At 35.1% G+C, this 15,302-nt stretch overlaps 2 protein-coding genes across 11 annotated transcripts in view; one reads left to right on the top strand and one right to left on the bottom strand.

Moving 5' to 3' along the window:
• The window catches only part of HERC4 (HECT and RLD domain containing E3 ubiquitin protein ligase 4), a 121,933-nt gene extending 116,434 nt beyond the window's left edge, over positions 1-5,499 (top strand). For all 9 annotated transcript variants that reach the window (XM_039871939.1, XM_039871935.1, XM_039871934.1 and 6 more), the window contains 2 exons: positions 3,498-3,600; positions 4,833-5,499. In XM_039871939.1, the coding sequence (XP_039727873.1) occupies positions 3,498-3,600; positions 4,833-5,041 (312 nt within the window). In that variant the 3' untranslated portion in view covers positions 5,042-5,499. The remainder of the gene's footprint in view (positions 1-3,497; positions 3,601-4,832) is intronic.
• Positions 5,500-8,832: 3,333 nt separating this feature from the next.
• The window catches only part of SIRT1 (sirtuin 1), a 29,484-nt gene continuing 23,014 nt past the window's right edge, over positions 8,833-15,302 (bottom strand). For both annotated transcript variants that reach the window (XM_039871941.1, XM_039871942.1), the window contains exons 8-9: positions 14,011-14,574; positions 8,833-10,938 (exon numbers count right to left, since the gene is read on the bottom strand). In XM_039871941.1, coding sequence (XP_039727875.1) covers positions 10,613-10,938; positions 14,011-14,574 — 890 coding nt within the window. In that variant the 3' untranslated portion in view covers positions 8,833-10,612. The remainder of the gene's footprint in view (positions 10,939-14,010; positions 14,575-15,302) is intronic.

Here is a 15,302-nt window from a genome sequence, read left to right as displayed (position 1 = left end):
AGGTTGGAGAGTTATTGTTTAATGAGTACAGAGTTTCAGTTTTGCAAGATGAAATGAGGTCTGGAAATGGATGGTGGTAATGGTTGCACAACAGTATGAATGTACTTAATGCCGCCAAACTGTATACTTAAAAAGGGTTAAGATATTAAACTTTATGTTGTGTGTATTTTACCACAGTTTTTTAACATGTTTTTGAAAATCTGCAAACATGTCAAAAACTGGAAACAACCCAGATAGATGTCTTTCAGTGGGTAAATGGATAAACCAATTGTGGTACATCCATACAGTAGAATACTACTGAGCAATAAAAAAGGAATGCACTATTAATACAGGCAACAACTAAGATGACTCTCAGCATCCTTATGCTGACTGAAAGAAGCCAGTCTCAGAGGATTGCATACCATATGATTCATTTATATGATGTTCTTGAAGATAAAGCTAAGATGAATAGTGGCTAGGGATGGAGGAAGTATGTAACTGCAGAAGGGTAGCACAAGAGAGTTCTTTGGGGTGATGGAACTGTTCTGTAATCTGATTGTGGTGGTGATTACACAAATAAATACATGTGTTTAAAACTCACAGAACTATACACACATCAGGAAAAAAGTCAATTTTAGTGTATAATAAAGGAATGAAATTTTTTAATTAAAAAAATAATTTAGGACTTCAGGTTAAACGTAGTGGAATAAACACACATTTATCTTTACTCTTTCCCAAAATCTCACTAGAATAAAGGAATAAAAATTGGAATACACAGACCAAGAAAAAAAAAATTACAAAAATACAGTGAACAAGAGAAAAAATAGTTTTGGAAGATGAAAAAAGGTGGATGAATTTATGAGTGACTTAAAGCAACTCATTCCACACCCTAGAATCTCTCTGAAAGGTTTGGGAATCCATACATTGTGTAACTGGCAAGAATGTGGGGTTGGGCTAATAGCAATAGAATTACTTTAAAGCTAATTTAAGGAATTATTAGACCCCTCATGTCCCCTCTCCTACCCAACAAAAGACAACTCTAGAGAGAAGCTTTAGAATCTGGGAACTGAGGAGAACTGAGATTGGCACAGAGAAAGCTGGTACCCAGGTTTAAATCCTGGAGATTGAAGGGGATTGAAGATTTGGGGGGGTGGGATGAGAAGGGCAATTGATATGCTGAAGACAAAAAAGCTATATTATAAGGAGACTCCAGTGGAAATGGACTTCACATCCAATTACCCTAAAATGAAAACAATATAATGACCTCCTATCACACTTCAGATCCTACACAATTTGTCCTTTTGCCTCATGTCCTATTCTTCCTTTCACCTACTCTGCTTTAGCCTTATTGGCCTCTTTGCTGAGCCTGCAGCTCTCTAGGAACATTCCAGTCTTGGGAGCCTTTCTATTTACTGTTTCCTATGCCTAGAATTCTCTTCCCCTTGATAATTCCAAATGGTTCTTGCTCTCACTTCCTTTATGTCTTTATACCCTCTCAGACACCTTCACTGGATAACTTATCTAAAATTGCAGACACACACACATTCTAGCTCCCTTCTCTGCTTTATTTTTCTTCTTTGAATTTTACTTAATTGTCTTTACTGTCTGTCACTTCTTTCCTTTCACTATAATGCAAAGACCATGAAGGCAGGATTTTTGTGTTCCCAAAGCCTAGCACTCTAAGTACTTAAAACCTTGCCAGAAGATATAGTTGATAGAAGTAGAAGTATTAGTTCATTCAGTAAGAACTAGTAATTCAGTAACTTTTTGTATACTTAGTGTACTTTGGTTTCTTTCATCTGATTCATTATAACTTTAGTAATTATGATTTGTGACTCTAAATGCTCTTTCTTCATCAGGACTGTGTACACATTCTTCCAGAACCATCTAGAGGTTTAAGAAAAAAGAAATAACTTTAGCCATCCTCCTTTTATTCCCACTAACATGCTCACAGACTCTAAGATTATCTCAGTCATAGGGATAATCATGGCTACAAACAGCTCAAAATTCAGGAAGTCCATTAGCAAATATTGAGCTCGTGCTCAATAAATATTAAGATTGAGACATGGTCTTTGCCCTTTAACAAGGTTGCTAGATATTAAGTAATTGAACTACAATGAATATACAGGAAGTGAGTTTAGTACATGGTATAATAAGGAGCCTGACCTAGGCTACACAAATCTGGGAAGGCCTCTTACTAGATGGATAATCTCCAAAAAGTAAGGACTTGGTTCACTGCAGTTTCCCCAGGGCCCCAGACTTTGACTAAAACTCATTTTATATTTGTTGAATGCATCTGATTGAATTAGTTGGCATTTAATATAAGCCCTAAAGGATGAGTAGAAATTATTTGCCTCATGAACAAAGAAAGAAGGCATATATGTCTAAGTGGTCTAGGCTGAGGGAACAGTGGGTCCACAGGCCCTGATGCTGGAAGGTCTTGCTGTTTAAGAACTAAAAGTTTAAACTACTGGCTGAATTTTAAAAAGGACACTTCACAGTGTAGACTTAATTCTCTCTCCTTGTTTGCTATCTTTCTTTTTTCTTAGTGCTAATCTTTTTTAAAGGGGAAGTTGCTCCAAATTACCCTGAAACTTAGTGACTTAAAAATAATAGTGAGTATTTATTGTCTCACACAGTTCCTGTGGGTCAGAAATTCAAGAATTACTTGGCTGGGTCATTTTAGCTCAGGGGTCTTTCATGAGGTTATAGTTAAGATATTATTGACTGGTGCTTTAGCTATCTGAAGACTTAATTAAAGATAGTTTCCTTTCCAAGATGGCTCCATCACATGGCTGTTGGCCAGACGCCTCAGTATCTTACCATAAGGACCTCTCCATAGGGCTGTTTTAGTATCCTCATGAAATGGCAACTGGCTTCCCCCAGAGAGAGGTCAAAGAGGCTGAAGTAATGAGTTTTTTATGATCTAGCCTCAGAAGCTATGGATTTCTCATATCAGCAGTATCCTAACGATTTCAGAGGTCAGGCTGTTCAGTATGGGAGGGACTAAACAAGGGCATGAATAGCAGAAAGCAGAGATAGTTGGGGGCCGTCTTGGAAACTGATTACCACAGAAAATTACTGGTGGTGTCCTTAGTACCATTTTTTACACAGGAAGATAGAATGCAAAATAATTAGTTTGACTTCTGTTCATGAAAAGAAAATTTTATAATTATCACAGATTAATTCCATGTCAAACTTTAATAATCCATTAACATTTTAGTTATTCTAGTTTATCTTTTAGACAATTACTTTTGGAGATGGTATTACAGTCCTTTTGTGTTCTTTGAAGTGGTGGGGAGACATTTCTTCTAGTTTATACATATTTACTTCCATTACCTCTCTGGAACTGATAGTTCCAAATTACAAAATGCCCGGTAAATAACAGGTAACCAGCTGAACTGCATGAGCTTCAAACTCCTGAACAATGTTTATGTGCTAAAGAAATGAGGCCAATTTTTAGATTCAAGACAAAACTAATATCCCTTAATATTAATAAATGGTTATGTTGTTTTTAGAATACAGAATACAAAGGAGAGTATTGGGCAGAACATCCTACAATAAAAATTTTTTGGGAAGTCTTTCATGAATTGCCATTGGAAAAGAAAAAACAGTTTCTGCGTAAGTATTTCTAACTATTTCTATGTTTTATGAGAGTGGACTTTATTAAATTTATTCTCATAGGAGGTTGATTCACTTTGGTGAATAAGGTTATTTTATAGTATTATTCCAAGGTTATGTTTTTAATTTTCAATTAGAATAATTTTTTAAATATGCATTCTTTATTACCTGTGTTTTCTTATTTTGAAAGCTAAATTCAGTTTGCCTCCAAAATAGAATTGGTACTTTCAAATGAGCACAAACTATAACACTGATTACAATAAAACCAGGGTTGTAATTCCTTTTAGAATTTCTAAAAAGATTTCTGGAGTGTAGCTCTTTTCTGTGTTGTCTTCATTCTTTTTCACTTTGCTTCTGTTCCAAAACTTTGGGAATTGCTGTGGAAAATAGAACTTTTCTGTTCCAGGATTTAGTTATTTATAACCTAATCTGTGTTTCTTTCATCTGTTAAAATCTGCATTCTAATGGAAATTTCACTTCTTTTTAAATACAGTTGTCAGAATTTAAGTATCTAAATCACTGACATTGCTTTTCATATTCCTGCTATTGCCAAGAATATTTTTATGGATTTTTTTTGATAACTGAAATGAGAAAAATTATTTTGCATATTATAAGTCATTCTTCAGTGATTTGAGTTTTGGTTGCCCATTATAGATTTTTGTTTAAAAATGACAAACAAAAATAGAAAAAGCGGGGAGAGGGGGAAGGTAGACGGGGTAAAAGGGGTCAAATATGTGTTGACAGAAAGAAATCTAACTATGGGAGGTGAACACACAATGTAAATATACATACGCCTTATTAAAATCAAAAGCTGAAACTTAGCGGATTTCATTAACCAGTGTCACCATAAAAAAAAATTTTTAATATAAAAATGAAAATAGAAAAAGAAATCATAAATAAAACTGTGTTTTATGTTGGATTTATAAAGTAGTTCTAAACAGTCTGTTCCCAAAAGAAGAGTTCCCAAAATGTTTTTGTCAGAGACAACATTCATCAAACATTTACTAAACTTCTGTTGTGTGTTAATATTAAGATTACACTTTTAAAGAAAAAATACTGTGGATGTGTAATTAGTATGTGTCTCAAATGTCACGCTTCCTCAAATTTTGGAATTAGGCTTCCACATTAGAGCAAATGTTAAAGCTTTGCTGTAGTGACTGTACTAAATAACGTGATACAGTATAATGTTGTTTTGATAAAAGTGCTTGGCTAAATGATTTTTTTCTTGGCAGTATTTTTGACAGGTAGTGATCGCATTCCTATTCTCGGTATGAAGAGTCTAAAACTAGTCATCCAGTCAACAGGAGGTGGTGAAGAATATCTCCCAGTTTCCCATACCTGTTTTAATCTTCTGGATCTTCCAAAATACACAGAAAAAGAAACTCTGCGTTCTAAACTGATCCAAGCTATTGATCACAATGAAGGCTTCAGTTTAATATAATTTTGGAGTTATAACTATTTAGTTTATTGCAAAAGCATTAAACTAATTATTTGTGTTTTTCTTGTGGTGATGAATTCAGCAAGGTGGTAAGAGGTACTATTACAATTCTTAATTGCAGAATGTTCAATGCTATGATTATTCATGAAAGCCAAAAAATATTAAAGGAAAATGAACAGACTGTGTTGATATAAAACTTATTGTACAGAACCATGGATTTTTTTGGCCATCTTCCAATAAACATACAAGTATTGTGAATATGAAGTTTTACTAACATGAATTTTAAGAGTTTGCATATTTCACAAATGATCTGGTGTGTGAGTGCATGGAAATGTTGCTTGATTTTTCTTCAATCACCGGGTGAAAAACCTTTAACTTTGGCCTGCAATAGTCATTCGATTATTTTTTCATTTTGTAAATAATGTTAAGTTTTGTAATAAAATAGTTATGTTCTGATACCAGTACAGTTTCTATGGTTGTAATTGAACTGAGCTGACTTTTAGGGGTTAAAAATTATGATTAAATCATTCTGAGAATCTGTAAAAGGAAACTAGCATGGTGAAAACAGAATCTTTGCTGTTTTGCTAGAATGTCCTTGTGCAAACCTAACTTAGAGGTGGGACTTCTCTAAATAACTTGTAGCTTTCTTTTGTGAATCTTGAGATGCTAACAAATGAGAGGTTATCAGAAAGCTTAATATTTAGTAATGGAAGAATTTTGTCCTACAGTTGCCAAAATAGAAACATTGGCTACTATGAGAACCAGTCACTGGGTTATAAACTATTGATGCTGCAGGTTGGTATTTAGTGCGAATTTCAGTGCTTTAGAACTATTTCCCTGAATTTTTAAGAAACAAATTTTAGCAGTCTTATGGTGCTGATGCTTAGTTATTTCATTATTAAATTGTAAGAGTTGATGCAACACATGTGACACTGCTATAATGCAAATATTTTTTAAACTTATAAAGTGCCGTGAACTGTTTAAATAATAAAGATTTATTGGTTTAATATTTAAACTTTCAGTGGTTCTCATATAAGATTCAAAATTCATCAAAAAAAAGTAATGTCTCAGGGAAGGTCTCTTAAATTTTGCATTGTTCCTATTCTCATACAAATTCTTATAGAGGTCCCCAAGTCTCTTAGCTGTAATTGCAAAATCCAAAACCAGCTTTGAAAACAATTTGAGTATCTCATTTTGCAATGAAGTCTGATCTGAATTGTTAAGGCTATTTACGGTATTAAATGGGACTGAGTGGGACTATTTATTTGTACATTTTATTGGGGCAATATTAATGTTTGATAAACACATGTGTTTGGTCTAGGTGCTGCTTCAGACCCCTGTGCAGTGGCTACATAAGATATGTGCTTTAAAAAATTCTTTGACATTCATAATTCCAAAATGCAAATGAACCCAAGGTTTTTGGAGATTGTGGACCTGTACTATTAAGTAGTTTAACCTAAACTACTACTGGTGAGCCATAGGTGTCTTTTTATAGAGAGAAGCCCTCAAACAATATTTTCACCTAAGGTAATTTTCCTCAAAATAGCATTCTTCTCTATAAAAATCCTTCCATGTACCTGACATTATAGTTTCCCTGTGCATCCATTCCTTGAGGGAAGTGATTTTTCACATAAAAAATATGTAGATGAATATATGTATCCGATGCTTTATTTTCTTTAGTAACCGCAGTATGCTCTGAAGCTGTGAAAAAGCAGCCACTTTGGATTAATATTTTAACCAAGTACCTGGGCATCTTATCTGAGAATACAACAGTACGAGGCTTAATTTGGGTAAGTATGATATTCTTTTCCTCCCTGTTGCTGCAGACATACAGTAGCATTAACAAGGAGATTCATGGTAGAAAATTTAAATACCATCGAAGATTTTCCAGATTGCTAGTTGCTTTTTAAAACAAAAATATCTTGAGCTTTGTACATCAGAGTAGAAAGTAAGGCAAATACTGAATGCACTAAATAAGGGCCATGATTATCGAGTTGTAAGAGCAATCGTTTGTAGTTCTTGATTTAGTAGTAATTTTAACCAGTAGCCATTGTTCAGACTGATTGCAAAAGCAGAACCACCAAGAAGTTAGCATGAAATAAAACCAGAATGCAGGTTTTAAAACTGAGACTTAGGTCGAGTCCCAGACTTCTCGTAGCACTAAGGACATTCATTAGGGTTAATTTCTAACAGATTTTTGGCCTTCCTTATATTTCACTGCATTTAGTTCAAAAAATTCTAAATCAAAATGTAATATACATAGGGTAGTCTTCCCCTGAAGAACATATGGTGAGCTCTCTGAAAGCAGGGGCAAATGTTCTTGTTCTTAACCCTCTTTCCACTTCCCAACCTTATGCACTTTGGCCAAACCCAAGGTAAGTTTTCTCCGCCGCTAATGAATTTACCCTATTTCAGTAGTTCCCCATCCTTGCCAGTGTTTGTTAATTGATAAAAGTTTCTAGAGGTAAATTGGGAATAGTCAGTTTTATATAACTTGGCCTTTCCTGTTAGACCTCCAGCCCTTGGGAAGGGGAGGAGCATGTTAAGTACAGACAGGTATGCCCCTATTCTTTTCCTTCTCAATCTTTGCTATACTTTTTAGTCACCCGGGGGTATTTTTTAATACTATGCACAAGCCTCACCTTATGCCAATTAAAATCTGAGGTGATGTTCTATACTTTAGAAAGTTTCCCAGGTAATTAATAGTTCCAGTTGAGAGCCACTCAGAAGACAGACAATTTTTCTGCATTTCTGCTAGCGTCCTAGCTGAGTTTAAGGCTTAAGTCTATTCATTTCTAAGGCAGGGAGAAATTTTGGTGTGCTTACCACACCTCCCCTTCTAGATTTACAGGCCTTGGAGCAGACTTGTTTCAAATAAATTACTAATAATGCTTAGAAGGTGGATGATGTAAAACACCACTGATTGAAGGTACACCGTTATTTTATGTACCATTAAGAAAAATGCTAATTAAACCATCACGTGGCATTTATTGGGAGTGTGTATTACAATTAGTGAAATTTCATACTGCATGAACCCAGGGAAGTACAAATAGTACTGATTACAAGGCTTTAAATTAGAGTGTGCCAACTACTTAAAATGACTACATACCTCCTTTTTAAGGTATGAAGTACCTGACTCCCATTTCGTGTATATATGAAATGTCACTGCTCTTTATAACATCTGAGGATAGGATTTTGCAGGTGATGTTTCTATTGCAAACAGGACATACCAGGGTTTTTTTTGTTGTTGTTTAAATTCAAGTTTGCTGGGAAGGTAGGAGACCTGAGAGCAGGAACTGCCAGTCAGGGTTTTATTCACTACATGTATTTGTAAGGGGCATGTTCTTGGTCTCTTGAATAGCAGTAGTTTTCTCTCTCAAGAACTTGGATGGACTAATAAGTAGGTTTCTAGATCAGCCTCAAAAAGTTCATACTCAAGGTGATCCGCAGTCATTTTGTCCACTCTTTCTTGCATTAAGACTTGGAATAGGAAAATCTAGCTTTTCTATACATGGGCTCTTAAATTCACATTTGCACCATTCCCTGTTGCCACCCACTCCCCACAAGTTTTTCGTATGTCAAATTTTTCTTCTGCCCCTGACTTTAGAATCGTTGAAATAATTTTGAAACTTTTAGTGATGCGCCAACTGCTACAACTATTCAAGTGTGTACTTAAGTACAGTTGTTTACTTATAAATTGAGTGAAAAAATGTATGAGAAGCATCTAAGATAGCCCTCTCAAAGCTGTACAAACTCTGCAAGATTTAAGTTTTTTATGCCTTGAACAATGTAAGTTAACAGAAAAAAGTCAAATGACAATTTTAATAGACTTTAAAACAGTGTACAAGTATAAAACACTGGTTTTGTATTTCAAAAGTTGGAGGATATCCAGTCATTAAACAGTCTACAAAACATATGCCAGTAGATTACATAAAAGACTATGTACAATATAAAAAGAGCTGAAAACAGTCTTCACTGTAAAAATAATTTAAAACAAATTTTTCAATTTAAAATATCATCTATAGCACAAACACATCATGCAAATGGAAAAAAAAAAAACTATACTGCATTCTTTAGTATAGCCAAATATATTCAGATCGAGACATCTTTTAAGTAGGGAAATGGCCATTCAATAAATTTTTTCTCTGGCAATAATGGTCCTAGCTGGGTATCTTATGCTTAAAGAACAGCTATATTTCAAACCCTTTTCAAAAATTGTAATAAATACCAAAGCAACATAGGAGGAATACTTTATAATTTGGGAGTAATGCTGGGAAAAAGTCTGGAAAGTAAATGCTTACTGTGCAATTTTATTAAGTATGAACTTTTTTGAAAGGCTTAGAAGCTTCTGCAGCTGATAAAGTTGATCTCCAGTCTTAAGGCAGGCTAAGCTTTTAAATAAAGACAATAGGAACTAATTTCATTCATTAACTATTCTACTGTTACAAGTTACATCACGTTCATCTCCATAATACTAGGCTAGCAGTTTGGTGTTTATTACACCAAATCCTCCCAACAGGAGACATGTACTTACTGGCTGAGTTATATATAATTAACATTTTCATTACTTTGGAACCATAATCAGGGGCCTGTCACTCTCCTCATTTGTGTAAAAGAAAAGTTAACAGTCCAAAATATTACACTCTCCCCAGTCAGAGTACCATTATTATAGATTCATAAAGGCTTTTGCATATTCACATCTTGGCAGTTTAATACTTGTGGAAAAGGACTAATGCAAGCTCTACCACAGTGATAGGTAAACAACAATGGCAAATATTCTCAAAACTAAGGGGACCCAGGCAGGCACTATTGTTTCTAAAGAAATTGAAACATTTCCAAACCATTTATTTGTTTTTCAGGTTAGTTTTATGAGCCAATAGAGACATTTACTACATGTCCACAGGAAGTACAAAAGCCATCCTCATTTTAACAATACAATATTCCTGAAACTCTTAGCACCAAGTCTTACTTTAAAAAGCAAAGACAAGTGCTCTCCCACACATTGTTGACTTCCTTTTACTCACATTGCATGTCATGAGATTTTTAAAAAGTTAGCTGCCACAAGTTTTGGAAAATGCCAGTGTTTTAAAATTGTGCTAATAAAGAATCAAAAGTTTAGCAGAACAGATTTGAGGATTTCAAACCAATGTTACAGAGAAAAAATGTGAAAATACCACTCTTTGGTCTAGATAAGCTGTTCCCTTTACATTAATTTAACATCCCAATGGCTTTTTGAAAACTTTAAAATGTTGAAACTCACTAAGCAAAAACAAAATTATGTACACATACAGATGTATCATACAAATGAACCTTTAAAAGAAAGTCTTAACCAAGAGCAGATTAAAGATACTTAGTACCTTTCTTTTAAAAAAAGTTAGTGTTGCGTGTACAAGTACAGAAATAATGAAGTTAAAAATTACCCATTAAAAAAAAAATCTATTTTACCAGTCTATAAATATTAATACCTTTCTGGTTTCCTTTGTTCTATTGTGTTCACAAGTAAACATTCATTTTGACATGCTAAAAAGTTCCTAATGCTGGTGGAACAATTCCTGTACCTGGACAATTATTACATTATGGTTTGTTTGATGGATAGCTAATGTCTGTTGCTTCCTGTTTCAGGGATATAGCTTCATTAACTGCCTCGTGATCACCTCCATCAGCTCCAAATCCAGTTCCTCCAACTCTCTCAATATCAGCATCGTCTTCCAAACCATTGTAAAATTCTTCAATCTCACTTTCATCCTCCATGGGTTCTTCTAAACTTGGACTCTGGCATGTTCCGCTATCACTATTACTGCCACAAGAACTAGAGGATAAGACGTCATCTTCAGAGTCTGAATATACCTCAGCGCCATGGAAAATGTAACGATTTGGTGGTAAAAACAGATACTGATTACCTGAAATACAGTAATAAAAGAGAAACTATAAGTTATCTCCAGTTTTGTAGGACTAACTCGGTATGATTGGGCAGTCTGGAATAAGTGTAGGTTCCAGCCTTTTAATTACATGAGGATCATTACTAGAAGCTATTATTAGTATAGTGTTTTTCCGAAACAAGGTATATACTCAGCACTGGGTGCAAATCTTAGTTGGGCAGCTACCTATCTGTGCCTCAATTTTCTCATCTGGAAAAAAAATTTAACAGCCTCCATGAAAAAATGCAGAACATCATATTTAATAAAGGTTAACCAACTCTTTTGAACAAATTTGATGAGGTAAAATGAAGTATCCAGCCCAGTCTACATTAGATACTTAATGCTCAACTATAATCTTTCTAAAGCACATATTATGCCTTTGAAGCATCTTCATTAAATATGGCTTCAACCCTTACCTATCCCAGTAAGTGTAGTTTGTTAGACACTGGCATCACCTAAGAATCTGTTAGAAATTTAGATTCTCAGGCCACATTACCCACTTACTGAATCAAATTAATCTACTGTTATGAGTCCTATACACACTGAAGCATGAGAAAGCAGCACTGGACTTTGACCTTTCTTCTCCAACCCCCTCCCAAACGTACATTCACAGTTAAAAGATTTGACCTATGGCTATAAGACTTCCCCTCTCTCCCAACCTATGGCCCCTCCAACCAAGAGTACCTCCTCTAACATATTCTATTCTTCAGAGCATCAATTTGAATCCATGAATACTAAGAGTTCTTAAAAGTCCTAGCTTGGTCAAATTTGATTAAGGTTTAGCTTCTTTTGTTTACCTAGTATTTTTAATTGAATGGGTAGGAACGCTAAACATTAATGATGAAATGTTTTCTACCCTTAAGTTTATAAGTAGCAGCTTCTTTTACTCCACATAATATTACACCATATCCCAGACTGATTCACAAAAGCCTACTACATAATTTTCAGTGATGTGCCATCTGCCAACATACCTAAGTTTCTCTTCAAAATGGCTTTCAAATTTTTTATACCTCATCACAACCCAGTTCTCACATGAAACCTAATTGTGACAACTCTGAACCCACAAAACTGATTTTGCAATCCACTGAGAGATCACAAATTAGTGTATAAACCATTTATTTCCTTTCATTTCAAGAGAACACATAGTATTACTCAGTTTTTTAGGCCACTGGTATTTATTTCCATGATCACAGGAGACAGTCAAGTACTTGTATTCCAGCTGCTAACAGACTACCCTGTCTGACATTTAACAGGGCCATATCTCCTTTGATTCACACCTTAGTTTTTTAAGGGGTCTCAGCACATGCTTGTCCACTTTTCTATAGTTTTGACACATGCTCCTAAAATAAGCTTTATTCTGCTGAATTCCTTGAAGAATTAGATAACCTATCAGCCCAAGTACCCTCCACCTGTGTTTTGCCCTCTTCGTGACAACCATCAAGGCAGATTTAAAATTAGTTTACCTCATATATGCTCCTACTTCCTTTTTAGCCCCGACCTCACAACATAAATAGTGGCAAACTAAAATGAGCGAGTGAAGTTTAGTGGTCATTTGGTTTTAACAGCTACAAATTTACCCTCTTTTCACCAGTTAGCTTTTAAAATTCTCATAATGCTGTGAAGTATGTGCTATTTGATTTCCATTTTATTAAGAAACAAATAACTTTGCCCAAGGTAGATCTGAAACAACTCAGGTCTAATTCCAAAACCTGTACCTTTAAGGCATAAATTGGTATAGTAAAACCAAAGCGTAACACCAAAGAGAGGGCTCCAGGCTTAAGGGGCAAAGAATTTTGCACGTTTGGCTTATCTGTGAAAAAGAAACTCAAAATCCTCAGTGCACCAGTGCATGGCAGACTTTGTATATGGTAGAGACTTATATTGCCTAAATCAACAGCATTTTTTCTATGTCTGAGTCTACTCACATTTGCAAACAATAAGCATTCCTCTATGCTTTTTCTAGTTTCATCTGGGAAGACTTCCCCTACTTTTAAATCCACTTACTGTTCAACACCAAAGTCTGAAGTTAGGTTTTTTGAAAAGCCTTCTATAACCTAAAGTAGCATCTACTTTTACATACCTATTTTTTTATCTCCTATTTTTATCATACACAAACATCAGTAGATTAATCATTGAGTCTCCAGAACTTGCTAATGCCTGCTATGGAAAAGGCCCAAAGCCATGTTCAATTGAACTAAAATGCATTTACAGCAAATGATTAGAACACTTAATATATTTGTCTAACATTTCTTGTCAGTTTTTACCATGTAAGTGGAATGAGACAATGTCTTAAGTTGTACAAGATTGCTGCATCTAAGTTAAAGTCTGTTTTTCACTTTGATTAAATTAGGATTTTCACCATAAATATATGCTCCTTGGACTTAAACACTGATTTCCAAAAAAGTAGAGTGATTTCACCTATGTTATTAATAGTTAATTGGTAAAGACATCCCATGTGGCACAACAGGGTAGATGTTATTCCTTATAAATAATGGAGAAAAATCAGATGTTTTCTAGATCTGAGAAAACACAGCATAGTGGTTAAAAGGGCAGGCTCTGAGAGGCTCTTCCAAATCCTAGCCATTACAATGCACAGGGTACTTAACATCTGTGGGTCCTCAGATTTCCTACCTGTAGCAGAGATGTTATAATAGTTCCTATCGTATGAGATTAAAATCAGATAATGCGTGTAAAGCAGCTAACCCACAATAAGCACCCAAATCTCATCATATCTACCAGCTAAATCTCTCACTTGCCAACAGCAGAGCACTCTCTATTCCCCAATTTTCTTCTCAATTTAATGCTTACCTTCTTATTCCCTAGAGTAATGCAAGATACAAAGCACTTTAAACACACTACTTCTTGCCCCTTATTACATAAGATACCACTGTTTCTTTCTCTAGCCTGAATGCTCAACTTTACAATTTCTCTAAACACCAGGAACTGTTATATTTACCTGCATATAAAAGCTACTCTATCAACAAACCTGCCAAAATTGCTCAATTCTTGAAAATATTTTCTTAAAATAATTATACCTTCAAAAGGGTTTCTTACCATCAAGCCGTTTACTGATCTGCTCCTTTGCGAGTCTAGCTGGCCAGCACTTTCTCACTGTTTCAACAACTGAAGTTCTTTCATTTTTCTCGCCAGTATTGGAGCCAACGTTCTTCAAATCCGGACTCTCCAACTGTTCAGTAACACTTTCAACGCTCCTAGTAGAAGTCTGTATTTCCTGTGATTTTTCTTCCATACAATCTTTTGATTCAGACACATCTGCATCATCAATATTACTCTTTGTTGCTTGGTCTACAAATGTGACAATCACTGAAGAATCTGGTGGTGAAGTTCTTTCTGGTGAACTTGAGCCTTCTGAAATATTAAGGGGTGTGGGTGGCAACTCTGACAAATGAGCCAACTCTTTTTGTGTTCGTGGAGGTTTTTCAGTAATTTCTGAAAGCTTTACAGGGTTGCAGCAAAGTTTTGCATATTCACCACCTAATCTATGACACAATTCATTAATTATGACATCACAGTCTCCAAGAAGCTCTACATCAAAATGCAGATGAGGCAAAGGTTCCCTATTAATTAATATCTGAGGCACTTCATGGGGTATGGAACCTAAAAATAAAGTGAAAAATAAAAGTTAGAAAAAAGGAAGGAGATAAGCTAATAAAGCCTCAATAAATGCACTACGCAAAAATATAATATGCTCTCAAAACCAAAAAAGAAACCCACCAATAATACTTAACCAAGACATTAAAATTGCATCAAGCTATCAAGGAAAAAGATGAGCAGTTAAGCATCTTTCATAAAAGTTCAGGTTCTACTCTCGTCACCTGGTTTTCTCACAACAATCATCTTAGACTTTTCCATTCTGTACCTCAATTTCCTTGTCTATAATAGGGATAATTAACAGTACTATTCCACAACATTGTGAGGATTAAATAAGTTAACATATGTTAGTGCATAGAAAGAAGAGTTCTTGGCACATAGTGATTGTTACTTTACTAAAATACCTTCTAATATAGAGTGAGGAATTCCAGTCAAGATGGCAGTGTAGGTAGGTAGTAAACAGTCTGCCACTCCCCACAATCATATCAAAATCACTAAATTATAGAACAGTCACTGAGAACCACCTGAAGACTAGCTGAATAGAATTCCTATAACTAAGGATATAAAGAAGCAGCCATGTTGAGACTGTTAAGAGGGTGAAGATGTTGACCAGGCAGGTCACACACACATCGTGTGCTGATTAAGAAATGGGAGAAGTATTATCAGCTGGGGAGGTTCTCCCCCTGATGAACAAAGGGTCCCAGCCCACATCAGGTTCTGCAGCCCAGGATACC

This window comes from Pteropus medius, unplaced genomic scaffold (genome assembly GCF_902729225.1).
Source record: "Pteropus medius unplaced genomic scaffold, Ma_sr-lr_union100, whole genome shotgun sequence".
NCBI classification, from domain to species: Eukaryota; Metazoa; Chordata; class Mammalia; order Chiroptera; family Pteropodidae; genus Pteropus; species Pteropus medius.
This window is presented reverse-complemented; position numbering and strand designations above follow the sequence as displayed.